At 38.2% G+C, this 16851-nt stretch overlaps 1 protein-coding gene across 1 annotated transcript in view; it reads right to left on the bottom strand.

Moving 5' to 3' along the window:
* The window catches only part of LOC126372756 (tRNA dimethylallyltransferase), a 323848-nt gene that overhangs the window by 37161 nt on the left and 269836 nt on the right, over positions 1-16851 (bottom strand). Inside the window, exon 4 of the mRNA XM_050018632.1 lies at positions 7351-7474. Coding sequence (XP_049874589.1) covers positions 7351-7474 — 124 coding nt within the window. The remainder of the gene's footprint in view (positions 1-7350; positions 7475-16851) is intronic.

Raw genomic sequence — 16851 nt, forward strand, 5'->3', positions numbered from 1 at the left:
CTTGTCGATTACCCGTCCCTTTCCTTCTCGGCGGATAAGAAAATGACAGATATAACTTAAAATAAAATTAGATGGTATTTACAGGAATTAGCACCACTGACAAGCTTATTGAAACTAAGTGTAAGTTTATTATCTATGCGTTTGTGGCGATTTTCTTCAACGCACACTTTTGCACGATTTCTTTGCAATGTTTTAGGGTAAGGTTGCCAGTAGTAGACTACATGTAACAAAAACTTCAAGACATTTTATTGATGACGTCATAACTCGTCATTTCATACAAATAAAATTGACACGTTTTGATGTTCTATAATATGTATAAGAACCTACATTCAAATCGTCAATTATTGTTTGAGGAAGGTCGGTTATTTCTACACTATGGCTTTACTAGTGGTACCTATAAACAAGTGGGTACCTGCAGTGCCTGCAAACGCCGCACGCGCACCCTTTCAAACACCTGCTACTGACACCGGGTGTTTTTGTAAACGTATCCTTTTTTTTAATAAGAAAAAAGGGAAGTGGAGTATTTTTTTAAGAAGTAATTTTTTGATTCCTTGTGTTGGCCTGTTATTAGTTCAGACCGCTTCTCAGTTTGGAGTGCATTTACTTGGAAACCAGCAGTTATTGTGGTGTTGCGAGCACCACTGTTGAACAAATATTACACTTTCTTTTATTAATTACAAGCTGACCGCCCGCGAGTTTCTTCGCGTGGACTTTTTCCATCTTCTTTTCATCCCCTTAGGGGGTAAAAACATGCTATATTTCCAAGTTACCCTAAGTCTTAAATTATAAATCGGTTCAGCAGCGGTTTAAACGTGTAAAAAATTGCGACGATCCTCTGTGGATCCCGGGGTCCCAGGTTCGAATCCCGGTCAAGTAAATTTTAGAAAAACGCCATAATATGAATATAAATTAACACACCCACTAGGGTTGGGCTTTAATTTATTATTTATATTTTAGATGACTTTAAATTTTAAATTAATCACATTATAAAAATTCATTGTTTCTGCAACTGCTACCTTGAACTTAGTCTATTGCGAATTTGCAACAGGTTTTGGAAACCATTTAACTAATTTTGATGCGGCCTTCGGCCTATTATAGTGACCTGAATAAAATTATTTGTCGTTTTATGGACCTGTTTTAATATATCACCTTTTTATAATATAATAAATGTCAACATAAAGAGTGCCTTCCTCAAATGAATTAATGTTGTATCTATTAATATATTCTATATTTGAAGCTTTTAAAGAAGTAGGTATTGGCCGGACCTGTCAAATCTTCAGATTAGGTAAGCGGACTCCGTGGTAAACGGGATAATGCTAGAGAGATGATGAGTGAAGTAGGTATTGGTGCTATGCTAATTCACAGAAATTCTCAGGCGTCTACAGGACACCGTCTAATTTTAAGTTGTACTTACCTGTCATTTTCTTATCCACATGAATGAGTGAATGAAGATCTGACAAAGTACCTACAGAAGCCGGTGTTGTAATTTTGTAACATTCATTTGCATAGTGATGTATCAGAGTCGATTAGGCCGTACGATTCTGTTCTATCTAATATTATGTACCTACCTACACAAAGTGTATATAATTTGTCATTATGAAAAATAAAAACTTAGAAGCGAAGTAACAATTTGCTTTTATAACTCGGTTAAAAAGATTATTACTATTTGTTAAAAAAAATAAGCTTTAATATTTACTGAAACCCTTCTACTACCTAACCGGTCATTCTGATTAAAATAGATTCGCAACAATAATTATTCAAGACACAAAAAAAAAACTAAAATTAAAAATGAATTATCTTTTTCAACCAACGATTTTATATAACAAAATTATACGTCTAGATTGCCCACGTCTTAAAGAATTACACTTTCATAAGTTATTAGCTAAATGAAATTAAAAAGGAAGTTATTACGATTCTAAGCATACATTGGAACATGAATAAAAAAGTCGCCAGGTGTGTTCGTCGATTTGCGAACCATACATAGGTTGGAATAATTAATAGACGCTAGAGTAATTATAGGCAGACGCAAGTAACTTAAGGGTCTTGTAAATAGTTTGCGTTTATATCGGAATTCTAAAGCCACAAGACTTTCCTTATGTGGAGAGTTATTAGAATAATGAAGTCATTACTTTACACGATAAAGTATTTAGTTAGTATATAAACAGTCTATGTAAATTCTTCCGCTGCTGAAATAGCAGTAAAGAAACATAGAATGCGCTCTTAACCCGCCACGATAGGGCACATTATAATAAGTACTTCACAACATTTCAATATAAATCGTATCTATTGCAGAAGTATTTTCTGGAACATTGACTTTGAGTTAAACTATACTATAAGTATATTATAATATATCTGCTTTATATATGTATATATCTTGTAATATACTTATGTATGTAATAAATGATAAGTAGTATATGTAAGTGTTTAGTAATATTAGTAATAAGTACTCGTCTTGGCGGGGACACTGCCGTGCCCCCAGATACATTTAGTTTACTTGTAACTCATAGTTATCGACTCATTTATTGCGTGTTTCTTTCAGGCTGTCCAAGGTTAGCTGGAAGAAATCCCAATTAGGGATAAGCTCGCCTATGCTTCATGTAACGATAAATCATAATTAAAACACATAATAACGGGTTCTTACCGCTGCAAGTGCCATGATCCCGTGATCATGGCACTTGCAACAGTGTCGAAATATCGGGAGTCTCATATCCCCGTTTAAACGCGGTAAGAACCCGTTATTATGTGTTTTAATTATGATAATAACCGCGTTAACTTAAAACGATAAATCATATCTAAATTTCCTTTGTATTTTAAAGCAATAAAGAGTATACAATCGAATAAACAAACAAACAATCGTGGGTGCCAATTATGTTTTGGTGACTTGTGATTAATACAATCCGATGGAAGTCATCCGCTCTACGTACAAACTAAACAGCGCATGTTACGCCACGAATGTTAAGGTTCACACATTGTGAGGCGTGCGGCACATTGCGTTTGGGGCACATGCCTAGCGATGTGTGTTCCCGCCTTTATATGAAGCACTCCTAGGCACAAACTTTATCTCACAAAATGCAAAAAAATAGATAAATGTATATTGTAAGGTAGAAATAATATAGAAACAGGTAATATTTTACCCTAGCTTATGACCAGCTGACATCTCTTAATTTCTAAATGAGCATGAAATTAATACAATCATCAGTTATAATAGGTACCAGGTGGTTTCGTAGCAAAAACTCTAGTCGCGCTATATGCGGGGATCACATGTCGTTTCAATTCAACTAGACCATAAACTTTAACTTTTTATTGATTGAAAACAGCTACCTGTTTACTGTTGTTTTTGTTTTTTTTATTAATATTCAGCATGCAAAGTCTGAGACACGAATAAACAATTATTTATTTGTGTTTCAGTTTAAAAGCTTCGAAACTTGATTCCCGATGGGGAAGTTGTCGAAATCACTTTGTCAGACTGTTCAGTATTTGGCTAGGACATTGCAGGCTGAATTCCCGGATTGTCCGAAAAAGTAAAATTACGTGGGGCGAATTGACTTAAAACTGTGTGGTGTGAATCGCCGAATAAGTTTCTTGTAATGGATTCGGGCCGGTGTGGGATCGGATAGTGAAGATAGTATTTACTTAAAATTAATTTTACTTTGTGGTCCGAATCGACGCATTCCTAAGTATACCTGGTGGTGCGAAACAACCCATTCAAAAGCAGCATTAGTGGATTCGCACCGCGATCCGAACCGCTAGCGGTCCGAAACGGCTAAAGACCCTATTTATTAACGTCTTCATCTACTTGAACTTTTAAAATAACGTTGATTATCAGCGCAGCAACAATGTAACTTTTCGTATCGTACCTGTCTATAAGCTTGGAACATAAAAATATTCTTTTTTGCAGCAACATACAGACTTTGTATCACAAGCGTGGATACTTTATCATAGCGTGCTTCAAAACAGGATAATCCCTCGTTAAGACTTACCAAGCCTCGTTTTTCTTTTTCTATTATTTTCTTTACGAATGCTTATCGAAAGCACCTGACTCCATTGGCAGTTAATATTAATCGATTATTTTGTACCCTATCACGCAAGCACACACGCGTGCGATTAGTACGTTTGATATTTTAGTTTACAATGTTGTAATAGCTCGCATATATACGGATATAACGAACTTGTATATACGTTCGTGTATGTAATGTGTGATAATACTACTGCTCTCAGGTGGGTAGGTGCTCGTCGTAATCAAACAATTCAGCAATTCTCTTGAATAATGTTATATTTTCATAAACAATGTTAACTCTCCAACTCTTCATAACAGATTACCGCAACCGAACAAAATTCCACGTCACCGCCTTTTAAAAAGGCGGGAAAACGTTCCCGTTCGAAAAAGAAGAAATCAAAATAAAAACAAATGAAATAATATGCCAGTTCCAAATTAAAAATAATAAAGCCGTGACACAGATTCACGACTTTATTCCGTCTGTTATTAAGTTATATAATCTAATAATAATTAAATAATTAAATAAACATTACGAACCCTAACAATTGCTTGTATTATACGTATAGAATATCATAAAGCCAAAGTAGTTGACCCAATATAAATTGACTCCAAAATGAAATGAACAAAACATATATACAGCCCAAACGGAAGTGGAAGAAACACCCGGTTGCTGTTTGCAATACGAAGGCTCCAGATGTTAGGGGGTGCCGAATGCTCACCACGAAACAATGAAAGCGGCTCCGATTTCCCAGAAAGGGGGCATTGCAGCCGCTGCTGCACTGCGCAGGGCTGTGATTCCCCATACTGTATGCTTGGGAACAGTCTCGGGAAATCTCAGTTCCAAAAATCCCGGGAATTGCTTAGTAAATCCCGGGACCATAATTAAGAAACCGGGAAATCCCGGGAATTCACAGGACTACAAAGGAGACAATGTTTTTATTAAACTGTTTATTTTGACCTCTGTGGTGTAATAGAGACGCTTTGATTACTACACCATTCTGCTCCCGGTCGCGTCAGTGATTGGAAACGATCTTTTATTCGAGTCTTTTGTCTCCACCAACCCGCAGTATGTATGTACAGTGGTTTAGTTTCCATTTTGTATCATCAAAGGAGGGGGAGGGGGAAGGATGAGTGTAAGCGAATTTTAAGTTGGTTTGGACACAGAGTGGATGAAGGATAATATGATTACGAAAGCAATATATAAAGCAAAGGTTGGTGGTAGGGCTGGCAGAGGAAGACCTAGAAGGACGTACATTGACCAAATTGGAGATGTCCTTAGAAAAGGTTCAGTACGATCTACTCTGAACCGGCGTGCGTGTATGAAACGATTGATGAATGTGGAGGAAGCAAGAGAAGCATTTTAGGATGGAAGCAAATGGAATTCCAAAGTCTCTGCTTACCCCGGTGGGAAATATATGTATGTATGTGTTTGTGTCATCATCAGCCGGAAACCGTCCACTGCTGGTCATAGGCCTCCCCCAAGGCTCACCACAATGACCGATCCTCTGTTGCCCGCATCCAGCATTTATGTCATCATCATCATCATCATCAGCCCATTAAAGTCCCCACTGCTGGGGCACGGGCCTTCCCTATGGATGGATAGGGAGATTGGGCCTTAAACCATCACGCGGGCCCAGTGCGGATTGATGGTTATTAACGACTGCTAATTCAGCCGGGACCAACGTCTTAACGTGCCTTCCGAAGCACGGAGGAGCTCGAGATGAAACTTTTTTTTTTCTGTGGTCACCCATCCTATGACCGGCCTTTGCGAAAATTGCTTAACTTCAACAATCACAGACCGAGCGCGTTTACCGCTGCGCCACCGAGCTCCTCAACTCAAGCGTTTATGTATAGCTATTTAATATCAAATTTAAACTAAAATTAGACTTAGAAAATTTAGACTTAGACGTAACTGGCAAAGAGAAAGAAACTAAACATCGCTGCTACTCCTCCGCGGATAATTAAAAAAATACAAATAGCTTTTAATTTTTGCATACGGCCATTTTATTTAATTAAAACTATACGAACCTTCTCAATTATGGTTTCTTTTACTACTTATTTGTTTTTTTCTAAACTTAATAATAGAACCATAAAATTTGCAATTTTATTACATAATTAAAAAATACAATATCCACGATCTAATAAAAACACTTACAAACTATTTATTCAAACTAACCAACCCGACTTTTATTTAGCCTTACACCACTTGTAGCTATTAAAGCCAAAACTAATTAAGATAGAGTCTTTAATATATTTAATGTAAAAGTCGGCCATATTGGATCTAGGGGTGTAAACAGTGTTGCCAACTATTTCGTACCATAATACGTAATAATGTTATAAGAACTACGTACATTAGACGAAATATTAATTCTATACATTTTTCTAACAGAATCTGATACCTACACTATATTATTGAATATGCCCTTAAGTATGTCATTATGTCAAAAGGACTTTTCGACCGACTTTAAAAAGGAGAAGGTTCTCAATTCGGTTGATTATTTTAAATGTTTGTTGAGAAAGTTTTGGCTTTCAAAAACACAGGCCATTAAAGATCTGTGTGGAAATGAGAAAGACCTAAACTCTAAACTATCAGTTTTAAGGAAAACCCAACTAAGTTGGCAACACTGAGCATAAAAAACATAAACAAGGTTCACCTGCGCGTGCGCCGAGATTGGCAGGTGTGGCGCGGAGCATCTGTCGTGGACGAATGGTCTTAGTTTTTACCTTTTTAACCCTGCACATGGCGTTTAAAAATACCAAGCCTGTGTCCTGTTTATAGAATGCTGTGTGAGTATTCGTAGGGATGGGACTTTGACCGGCCGGACATTTACCCGTGAGCATGCGCAATACGTTAATATAATAATAATAATGTGCAAATTTAAGTGGATGTCGTTGCCTTATAGAAGTTGTCCTCTTGAAGGTGCAGCTGGAGTCACGTCACAGCACAAACTTCAATGCTTTCGTGGTGTACGGTCACGAGCATTAATATGTATACACTTTGGTACCATGTCACATTAACGTTTTTGACAAGTTGAACTGTAAGACTCACTAAATGTCAAACATGTTAGTGCGACAGAATCCTAAAGTGGGTACCTACATTATAGGTATTACTTATGACTGTACGTGCCGATGAGCAACACTAAGCAAGCCTTTTTTTGACGTGGCTTATTGTAGATTTGCCGCAGATGGCTTTAACTACTTGGCCGGACAAAGGCCACGCGGTATTTCTTGCCACATCACTTTATAACCTCCTAAGACCGAATGTTCTTTATAAATCCAAACCCCATTGTTTAACTATTGTGTCTGGAAATCTCGGTCTTAAGAGGATATATTTATGGAAATCAGTTATTTACCTGTTCACATTTGAGCCAGAAGATGATGGTGGCACCAGGTCTCCGAAGTTGACCCTCGGTCGTCTTCTGTTCATCCAGGATCTCGCTGTGACGACGACCCGTCTTCAGCCATACTTCTATTGACCTATGGACAAGGTAATTAAATAAAATATAGAGTGGAAATAAACTGCTTTCTTTGAAAATATTTTCGATTTAAATTTTCTTATTAAATACCTACCCTAGTGAAAAATATTGACAAGTTTCACTGGAGGTCTCCATCAGAGAGAGTACTGTGGCGGAAGGCAAGAGGGAAACCACTGCTCTAATTAATTATCCCTAAAAAATATTATTTTAGTTTTTAAAATACATTAATACAAGTACGGTCACGAGCATTAATATGTATACACTCTATACACTTTGGTACCATGTCACATTAACTTTTTTGACAAATTGAACTGTAATTCTCACTAAATGTCAACTATGTTAGTGCGACAGAGTCCTAAAGTGGGTACATTATATTGCTCATGACTGTACTCCCGGAGTCGTAGTATAACCGGACCGCGTTACGAAGCACCACGCGCTAATATAGTAACTATTCATAGGAATATTCCCACGATGTCCAACTAGAATGTAATATCAACGAGGCTTCTTTTTCTAAGATATTATCATTACGGAGTTGAGTTACACAATTCGACGTATCAACAGCGGTAAGGAAGTGATATAAGGCTGTGCGCCCACTTGACAGATAGGCTGACGCAACCCCTACAACTTAAATGAACTTTATTTTACAGAGCCGCCTATTGTATTGCTTTCCCTTTTTTTGTATGAAAAATATTTGATTTGATTTTAAAGCATACAATTTCTTGAGGACATAGTAGACACAGAGACGATACTCCGTCAAATGAGCCTCGCTTAATATCGAGCAGGACAGAAATATAATATACAATGTAGTGTGAAAGAGATATATCCGTTAAATGTACCAAAATATTGCATTAATTAGTTGTTAGTGTCCCTAACGGAGTATAGTGCCCGAATTAATTACCAGTAAATAGTGAATATTATACCGACATGTTTAATCAACATGCTATTAACATTTAAGGGATCGTTTAACAGGTAAACCCTTTATGACGAATTTGTTTTAAGTAACTTCGCTTGCTAGTGGGTAGGAAGCCTAAGTGTCACAGCATCCTCCGTAGCACTTTGTACTCGACGAGTCAAGTGCGTTTAGATACGTAAGTATACTGCTTTGTTTAGTTACTTGACTGTGACTTTGTTATTATAAAATAAATATGTGAAAATAACGTAGGTGGAAAAGATTCTTTCGCTCGTACGAACATCTAAAGTGTTATAGAAACCTTTGACATAGTCCAAATATAAATGGAACATTTTTTTCACTAAATCTAATTCTTATTCAATTGCTACATTGACATGTTTTTTCATATATAAAAATGACAAAATAATTCAAAATATAAAAAATAAAATAAAATATAAAATAATAAAATAAAATATATACTTATATAAAATAAAAAAATAATAATATAAAATTGTGACCTGTTTATTTAATAAAGTTATGTTATGTATAAAGAAAATTCAAAATATTAATATCAGATACAGATTATGGTATCGAATTATGTTGCTATCTATATTTCTTCTCTTTATTTTGTTCTGAATAATAAGGGGTGGAAGATGTGTTGTGCCTGGGTGTAATAACAACGGTCGTCATTTATAACCTAAAACAAAGATAAAAGATGGATATGACTGTTATCCAAGAAATTAGAAGGTTAAACGAAGACACATTTGTACAGCACCATCACTGGAAAGTCCATCATTGATGTGCATGGAAATTGGAATTCGTTTGAATTCAGAAATGCGACTGTTGCTGAAGAACTTTAAAGAAATAGAAGCACTGTACAAAAAACGGTATATTTGAGGTCGTGGGTTCGAATCCAGCACAGGCGTAAACCAATGTTTGTCGAACTTGTTTCGAATTCGTGTTTAGATCATAAATGATTATCACGTGCTCAGCGGTGAAGGAAAACAGCGTGAGGAAACCCGCATTCCCGAGAAATGTATTTGCGGAGGTATGTGACATAATATGTATTGGACTGGTTTTCCCTTCGCGGGCTGGAAGGTCAGACAGGCAGTCGCTTCTGTAAAAAACCGGAACTGTCAAATCTTCTTGTTAGGTAAGCGGACCCAGTTGTAAACTGAATCATGCAACTCTATTCATCAAATTTACCTTATTATTTTAATATTCATAATCCTGACACGCCTTCGGCAATAATGTTCGGGTTTCCACAAATTACACTGTAATTTCAGGGCATTATCATGCGATATCTGGTGATTATTTTTATCGTGTACAAATTATATTTAGCCTGGCGCCACTGGTGTAAATTATGCTTCAAATACATACTCGCAATCCCTCAAGCTCGCAATCCCTTATGAGGTAGGCAGAGCATCAAGTAATCAAGTAGTTTTGTGGTTTCACGTGTTTTATTTTTGTTTTTGTACACAAGTGAGAGCAATAAGGTAACTTGCCGTCACTCTTGCAACTGGAAGTCCTAGATACATGCAATGTTAAAAAAAAAAAACAGTATCTTTAACAGGGCAGGCAGATACACAAGGCATCAAAAGGATTTTTTTTATTAAGGGCTTTTTCGTCTCTTGTTTATAGCCTTTCGAAAAAGAGTCGAGTAGCAGTACCTGCACAATTATAACTTGATAGGGAAACAGTGTTAAAAACTAAACAGCTATTCAACCAACTAAACAAACAAATCAAAACGAGGCACCGCGATCTTCCAGTTAGAGTTACAACATAAAGACATTAAGTACATTCTCGTTATAATGGCCACTTAAAAACTCATAAAACAGAACTTATAAGCCTGGCAGTCTGATCTTGAAGACGGCAGGGTCCAAGGTGCTTAGAAACTTGTAACAGGCAGACACGATTCACGCCCGTAATACCTATCGGGGTGGGTTCAAATCGTAAAATAACGCCTGTATCCTCGAAACCCTGAGGAAGCCACAAATCGTATTGGGAATATAGTGACAGGCTTTCTTTCTATGTGGGGAGCGCCGGTTCGGTAATCATCATCCCCCTAGCATTATCCCGTTTATCACAGGGTCCGCTTACCTAACCTGAAGATTTGACTGGTCCGGTTTTTTACAGAAGCGACAGCCTGTCTGACCTTCCAACTCGCGAAGGAAGAACCAACCCAATACAGGTTAGGTCACATACCTCCGAAAAAGCATTTCTCGGGAATGTGGGTTTCCTTACGATGTTTTCCTTCACCGCTGAGCACGTGATAATAAATAAGAAAAAATAAATAATCATTTATGATCCAAACACGAATTCGACAACCATTGGTTTAGGCCTGTGCCGGACTCGAACCTGCGACCTCAAAGTGAGAGGCAAGCGTTCTACCAACTGGGCTACCATGGCTTACCGGACTTGCATCAATGTGTTATTCATTTATGTGTTATTTTCAGTAACACAGTTGGCTCGACGATTACGACAATACGGCTCATCACCTATCACGTTGGTCTAACAGAAAGCTCGGTGAAGCATGTACTTACTACTTAGTTCATCACGCGACGAATGTACCACGGGCAAATCCAAATGCGAATAAAGTTGTAAGCTTTATGTTTTAAGTTATAAATATAAAAATACTAGACAAAAGTATTGCTAATTTGCGAATAAAATAACTAATTATCACACTCAAACACACGGATGTAATAAATCTGTTCACGAACCCTCCAATTATGGACATTACCTTAAAAATTTAGACCAATAAAGTATATCACTTGCGCCCGCCATCTTTAAACGTATAAAAAAATAATTTAAATAAAATTAATATTACATGTCTGAAGTAAAAAACGCTAATTGCCTGGTATCTTTTTCATTCATAAAATTCGCCTGAAATAAAGGCAATTTCACATTGAGTGCGCTTTATTAAGGCACTTACACATATGCCTCACGGCTATAATTTTAGGGCGCGGCCATGAAAGGGGCGGAATTAGTCGATATGTTTTGATTATATAATTTATTGTTCATTTGTTTGAAATAAAATGTCTAAAAAATATTTGGATTTAAGTTCAGCAGCTTATAATCACGATCATGTTAAAAGATTTGGGGAGTAACTCCATCCAATATGATGGATTATCTAAATGTTCATCCATAACTATCTGAGAAAGTCAATGGTGGTAATTCTGGCAGCCACTAACTTGATTTTATTTTGGTCTGGCTAAAAATAGTACCATCCCTCGCTTTCGTTGTGTACAAGAAAGAGACAGGGCTAGTTACAGAATCGAAATGTCCTTTTTAAAATAATCCTGCCACCACTCAGTTCATCGTACCAATGCATTTCAAGTCATCTTCTAGTCTTCTTACCGTGTGGGTTGTGAGGTGGAATACCAACCTCATCAACCCTGGTGTCAGGGTTACTATTGAGCCGCCAAAGGCCCCTGACATGACTCATGTAACGACTACTTACTTACATCAGTAAGTAGTAACCGGGACCAACGGCTTAACGTGCCTTCCGAAGCACGGATCATCTTACTTTCGGACAATCAGGTGATCAGCGTGTAACGTCCTAACCAAACTAGGGATCACAAAGTAATTTTTGTGATATTTCCCCACCGGGATTCGAATCCGGGACCTCCGGATCGTGAGCCTAGCGCTCAACCACTGGACCACGAAGGCCGTTATCTTCTAGTGAAAACCTCATAAGCGCTATTTCAGAAAAATCGCTTCTTGTTTGTTAAGAAAACCTCGCAACAGGCGCTGCTATTAATTTCGGTAAAAACATCTAATCTCAGTTTTTACCTCAATCCTACAATATTGGAATCTACAGAAATAGGACACCAACTTAAACCAGGTGAGACTGTGGTTAAGCGCAAGTTTAACATTAACTACATAACATAAGCTCACAACTATATCCCAATTGCTGTAGCCAGAGGTACAAGGTGAACTAAGTACCCACACCTCACCGAGCTGTCTAATAGAACGTGATAGGTGATCTGTAGGTGATTGAAAACTTTAATAACTCATTGGTACAAGTCTGTACCGGGGTCGGGGTCGGAAGCGGCGCTCCCTGTTTGAGAAGCAATCTGGTGTACCACCTATCGCTAGTTTACTTTATCCTCCTAAGAACCAGGTGCTTTTTAAAATCCAAATCCCATTGTTTAACTATTGTGTATGGAAATCCAGTTCTTACGAGGTTAAAATAAAAAGCAATTTCGACCGCTCATCGCGGATTGTGGAGCCACACTCAACACAATGATTGATCGTCAGGCCTAACACGCTAAGTTATCGGCCCCTCCCGACGTATCAACGGTTGTTACCTTATTTGAACTAACTTGACAGGCGACACAAGCGTTACTAGTTACAACGGATAAACTATGGGAGCCTTTATGTGTTTGTTTCTATTGTCCGTCATAGTTTAAGCTCATGGCATTTGCTGAGCTGGTACTGCTGTCGAAAATTTCGACATTAATATCTACTCTTTGTGTACAGTATTATTATGATGTATTTACAAATACCTACATGAATCGTCATAAAATAGCGTTTGTACAGGGTCTCCAGAAATGTTGAACCACCGTGAATGTACTGCAGCACGACGGGTGGAGGTGGAGTTGTACGACAGGAATAGGTAGTAGTTGTAATAAGACAGGAGTCGAATAGTAAATAGTTTATCAATTGGCACTTCACAAATAGGAACTTAAAGTTACAGTTCAAAGATAATATATAGAATACATCATCACCAGCCCATTAACGTCCTCACTGCTGGGGCACGGGCCTTCCCTAAGGATGGATAAGGAGATCGGGCCTTAAACCACCACGCGGGCCCAATGCGGATTGGTGGTTCTTGACGACTGCTAATACAGCCGGGAGCTTAACATGCCTTCCGAAACACGGAGGAGCTCGAGATGAAAACTTTTTTTTTGTGGTCACCCATCCTATGACCGGCCTTTGCGAAAGTTGCTTAACTTCAACAATCGCAGACCGAGCGCGTTTACCGCTGCGCCACCGAGCTCCTCGAGCTCGGTGTATATAGAATACAATACGAAGAAAATAAGATGCAATGGACACGTAGATCACGGTTAATGATAGTGGACACGGCCAGAGTTAAGCAATATAGATGTTACTCTTATCAATGTCGAGGATGTAATGAGTCAGAGCAGAATAAAAGGAATTGTGGAATGGAATGAGAATTTCGAAATTTAAAATGATTGACGGTAAAAAGGAGAGGCCAGTATGTGCAGAGTTTGCAGTCTGCTACAGTACTTCAACTAATCGAGGATGTTTATGCAGAGGCACAGAACACACAATAATACTAAGGTCAGGTCAAGAGTACTCTAAACCGACGAGCGTAATAAGAGTCTGGGTTTATAACCACTCTATTTTCTAGTAACTAGAAACACTTAACAAATTCAAGGCCACACCGTTTCATCCGACCAAAACAATAACCCCGACCATTCAAAGCATAGATGCTATTGACCAAAATCCCACCTTAGAATCGCGGTTTTTTCTCCCATGATGTAACTGAGGTCGTCGACCTAACACCTGTTAGTTATGTTATGTTTTTTTTACTAGAAACTGGACAGTCATCTATTAAGCGCTTAGTTTTTATCACAAGCTCTTACTTTGTCGGTTATTGATTTATTATTACGTCGCTATGTTGTAAGAATGTGTCTGGTATGTGTGTGTTTAGGTTTTAATGGATCTTTGGGTATTTCTAAGTCTATGTCGTTGCCTTAGTGAAAACCACATAAGCACCTTTTAGACATCACATTCGGATGCGATTTTTGTTAATCAAACCTCGCAATAGACCAAATTACTTTCTTCTCTCTCTTCTTCTAATTCATTTTTTCTTTTATATCCTTTATCTTTTATATAGGGATGTAGGGCTCGTATAACAGATTTTAACTCCTCGCGACCTTTTGCACCCTCTGTAGCCTGCTCCAATGATATGCTGAGAGTTTTTAATTCCCGGTCAACCAGGCGTCGCCAGGTCTTTAAATTAGTTACAATTAAGGTAAAAAATTGTGGTCTCAATTAAAACACATAATAACGGGTTCTTACCGCGTTTAAAGCAGGGATATGAGACTCCCGATATTTCGACAATTTGCAAGTGCCATGATCACGGGATGACTGATGAGATTGGAGTGGAGTAGGTAGATCCATAATTTTCTACGGGCAGACATATCTGTCTACCCACTTTAACCGCGTAAACTTTAAACAATGTGGTCTCAATTTTTACCCGGAATGAAATTAATTGAAATAATTCGAGCTTTTGTTGAAAGAAATTACATCAGAAATCTGATTTTTCGAAAACGGTTCATGTGGTTTTCATTGTAAGGGGACGATATTAGGTCGGATTGCTAATTTCCACACAATAATCATAATCCCATGCGTGATGCCGTTTTCACGAGGTTCGCTTACCTAACCTGAAGATTTGACAGAAGCAGATTCAAGTAAGAAGAAGTCGGACTATCTGTTTAACCTTTCAACCTGAGAAGGGAAAACTACCCCAATACAGTACAGGTTAGGTCACATACCTCCGTAAGGCATTTCTGGGAATGTGGGTTTCCTCAGGATATTCTCACAGTGAGGCTCAAGTGTCCTTCTAACTACCACAGCAAAAAAAAAACAGCTCGGTGAAGCTGGGTTACTTAGTTCATCTTGCGATGGATGGTACCACTGACTCTTGTCTTTGGAGTTTGACATTGTGGAAAGGATTTGCCATTCTAAGTGAGATGTTTTTGCAAATTGCCCAGGGTGCGTCAGAAGTAAGGGATAGATGTATTATGTCACTCGAGGAGGCTCCATTCTTGTACCTTCTACTTACTATTAAGAAGTATATACTGTGGGAATATCTCCCTAGGCAGGTTGTTGCGACATCTGATTACAGTATTAAATATTGGCACTCGAAGGACGTATACCCTGACGATTGGACCCGGTTACTCTAGAGGCGGGTAATCAGCTCGCGACAACATGTACCGGGTGAGAGCCCTCAGCGCACCCTATTTGTCCGGCAAAGTTGTTAATGCCAAAAAAACTGTGGGAATAACCCGCTACATAACAGTTCAATCACAAATAAATCCGTCCAACACTTGTATGATCTAAAGCAAATACAAATAAACACTACCAGACGAGCAAAAAACTACGAAAATTAACATTTTCCGCAACTTCACGGGCTCTTGAACTCAATTTTTAGAGGTCTGCAGTCAAACCATTGAATATATAATTCAAATTCTGTATAACATTATTTTTTTAAACAGCCTATAGACGTCCCATTTCTGGGTACAGGCCACCCCTTAATCAACCGGAGGGCGTATGGAGCATACTCCACCACGCTGTTCGACTCCGGGTTGGTGGAAATCATTTTGCGGCTAATAGCCGGGACCAACGGCTTAACGTGCCCTCCGAAGTACGGAATCGTCTTACTTTTGCAGACAATCACAGTCAGTCGCACAAACTGATTTTGACAATGTCTCCATCGGGAATGAAACCCGGATCTCCAGATCGTGAGCCTAACGCTCTAATCACTAGACCACAGAGGCTGCTGATTTTTTGTTGAAGCATACCTGGCATACTTGAAGCATAGTGGATGTATATACTATACACCTTTGCCTTTGGCGGCTCAATAGTAACCCTGACACCAGGGTTGATAAGGTTGGTAATCCACCTCTCAACCCACACGAGAGAAGAAGACCTTTGCCTACCCCTGCAGGGACACAGGCGTGATGCTATGTGTTGTATCAAAATTTTAAAAGTTATTCCATAATTAGCCTAAACAAACTAAGTTTACTCTTTTTTTAAATTATGGATCTACCTACCTGATTTATACGTTTACAAGCCCTGATTTAAACGCGGTAAGAACCCGATATTATGTGTTTTAATTATCATACCACTTTCCCACCGGGGTAAGTAGAGACCGTAGTCTCCCGCAGAAAACCGACTGCATATACGCCTTCTTTTGATTATTTTTCTGTATATTAAGTAGTTGTTTTTCTTTTTTAAGAGCAAGTTCAAAAGTACCTGTCTGTTCATCATCTATTATATCGTATGTTATTTATTTTTGGTACAAACAATTAATTTATTATTTTATACTACAGACCCCCATCACACGCTTGACCGGCACGCTCTTGACTAGTTTTTGTAGTCCATCACTTGAATGTTCCAAAGTTTTTTTTTTACTTTTAATGTATAGATTATTAGTACATAGATAAGTAATGAACTAGCCTGAAGACGTTTTTATAATGACTCATGTATGATTGGCAATTGGCTGCGGAATTGCGGACATTGCTCTTAAAGGTTGGGCTGTCAGATAATATATAGCTCTCTCTCTCTCTTTATTTAAGAGCTGCGCTCTTGTCGGTGGATTAATCGCCATTCTTCTTCCCGCCAAAACCTTCACCTCCCGATACGACACGACCTGCACCTTCTCTTTTATTTGTTTCATAAATGGTATCCTAGGTCTACCCCTTCCTCTCTTCCCTTCAATTTTTCCTTCTATA

This window comes from Pectinophora gossypiella, chromosome 14, assembly GCF_024362695.1.
Source record: "Pectinophora gossypiella chromosome 14, ilPecGoss1.1, whole genome shotgun sequence".
Classification (NCBI taxonomy): domain Eukaryota; kingdom Metazoa; phylum Arthropoda; class Insecta; order Lepidoptera; family Gelechiidae; genus Pectinophora; species Pectinophora gossypiella.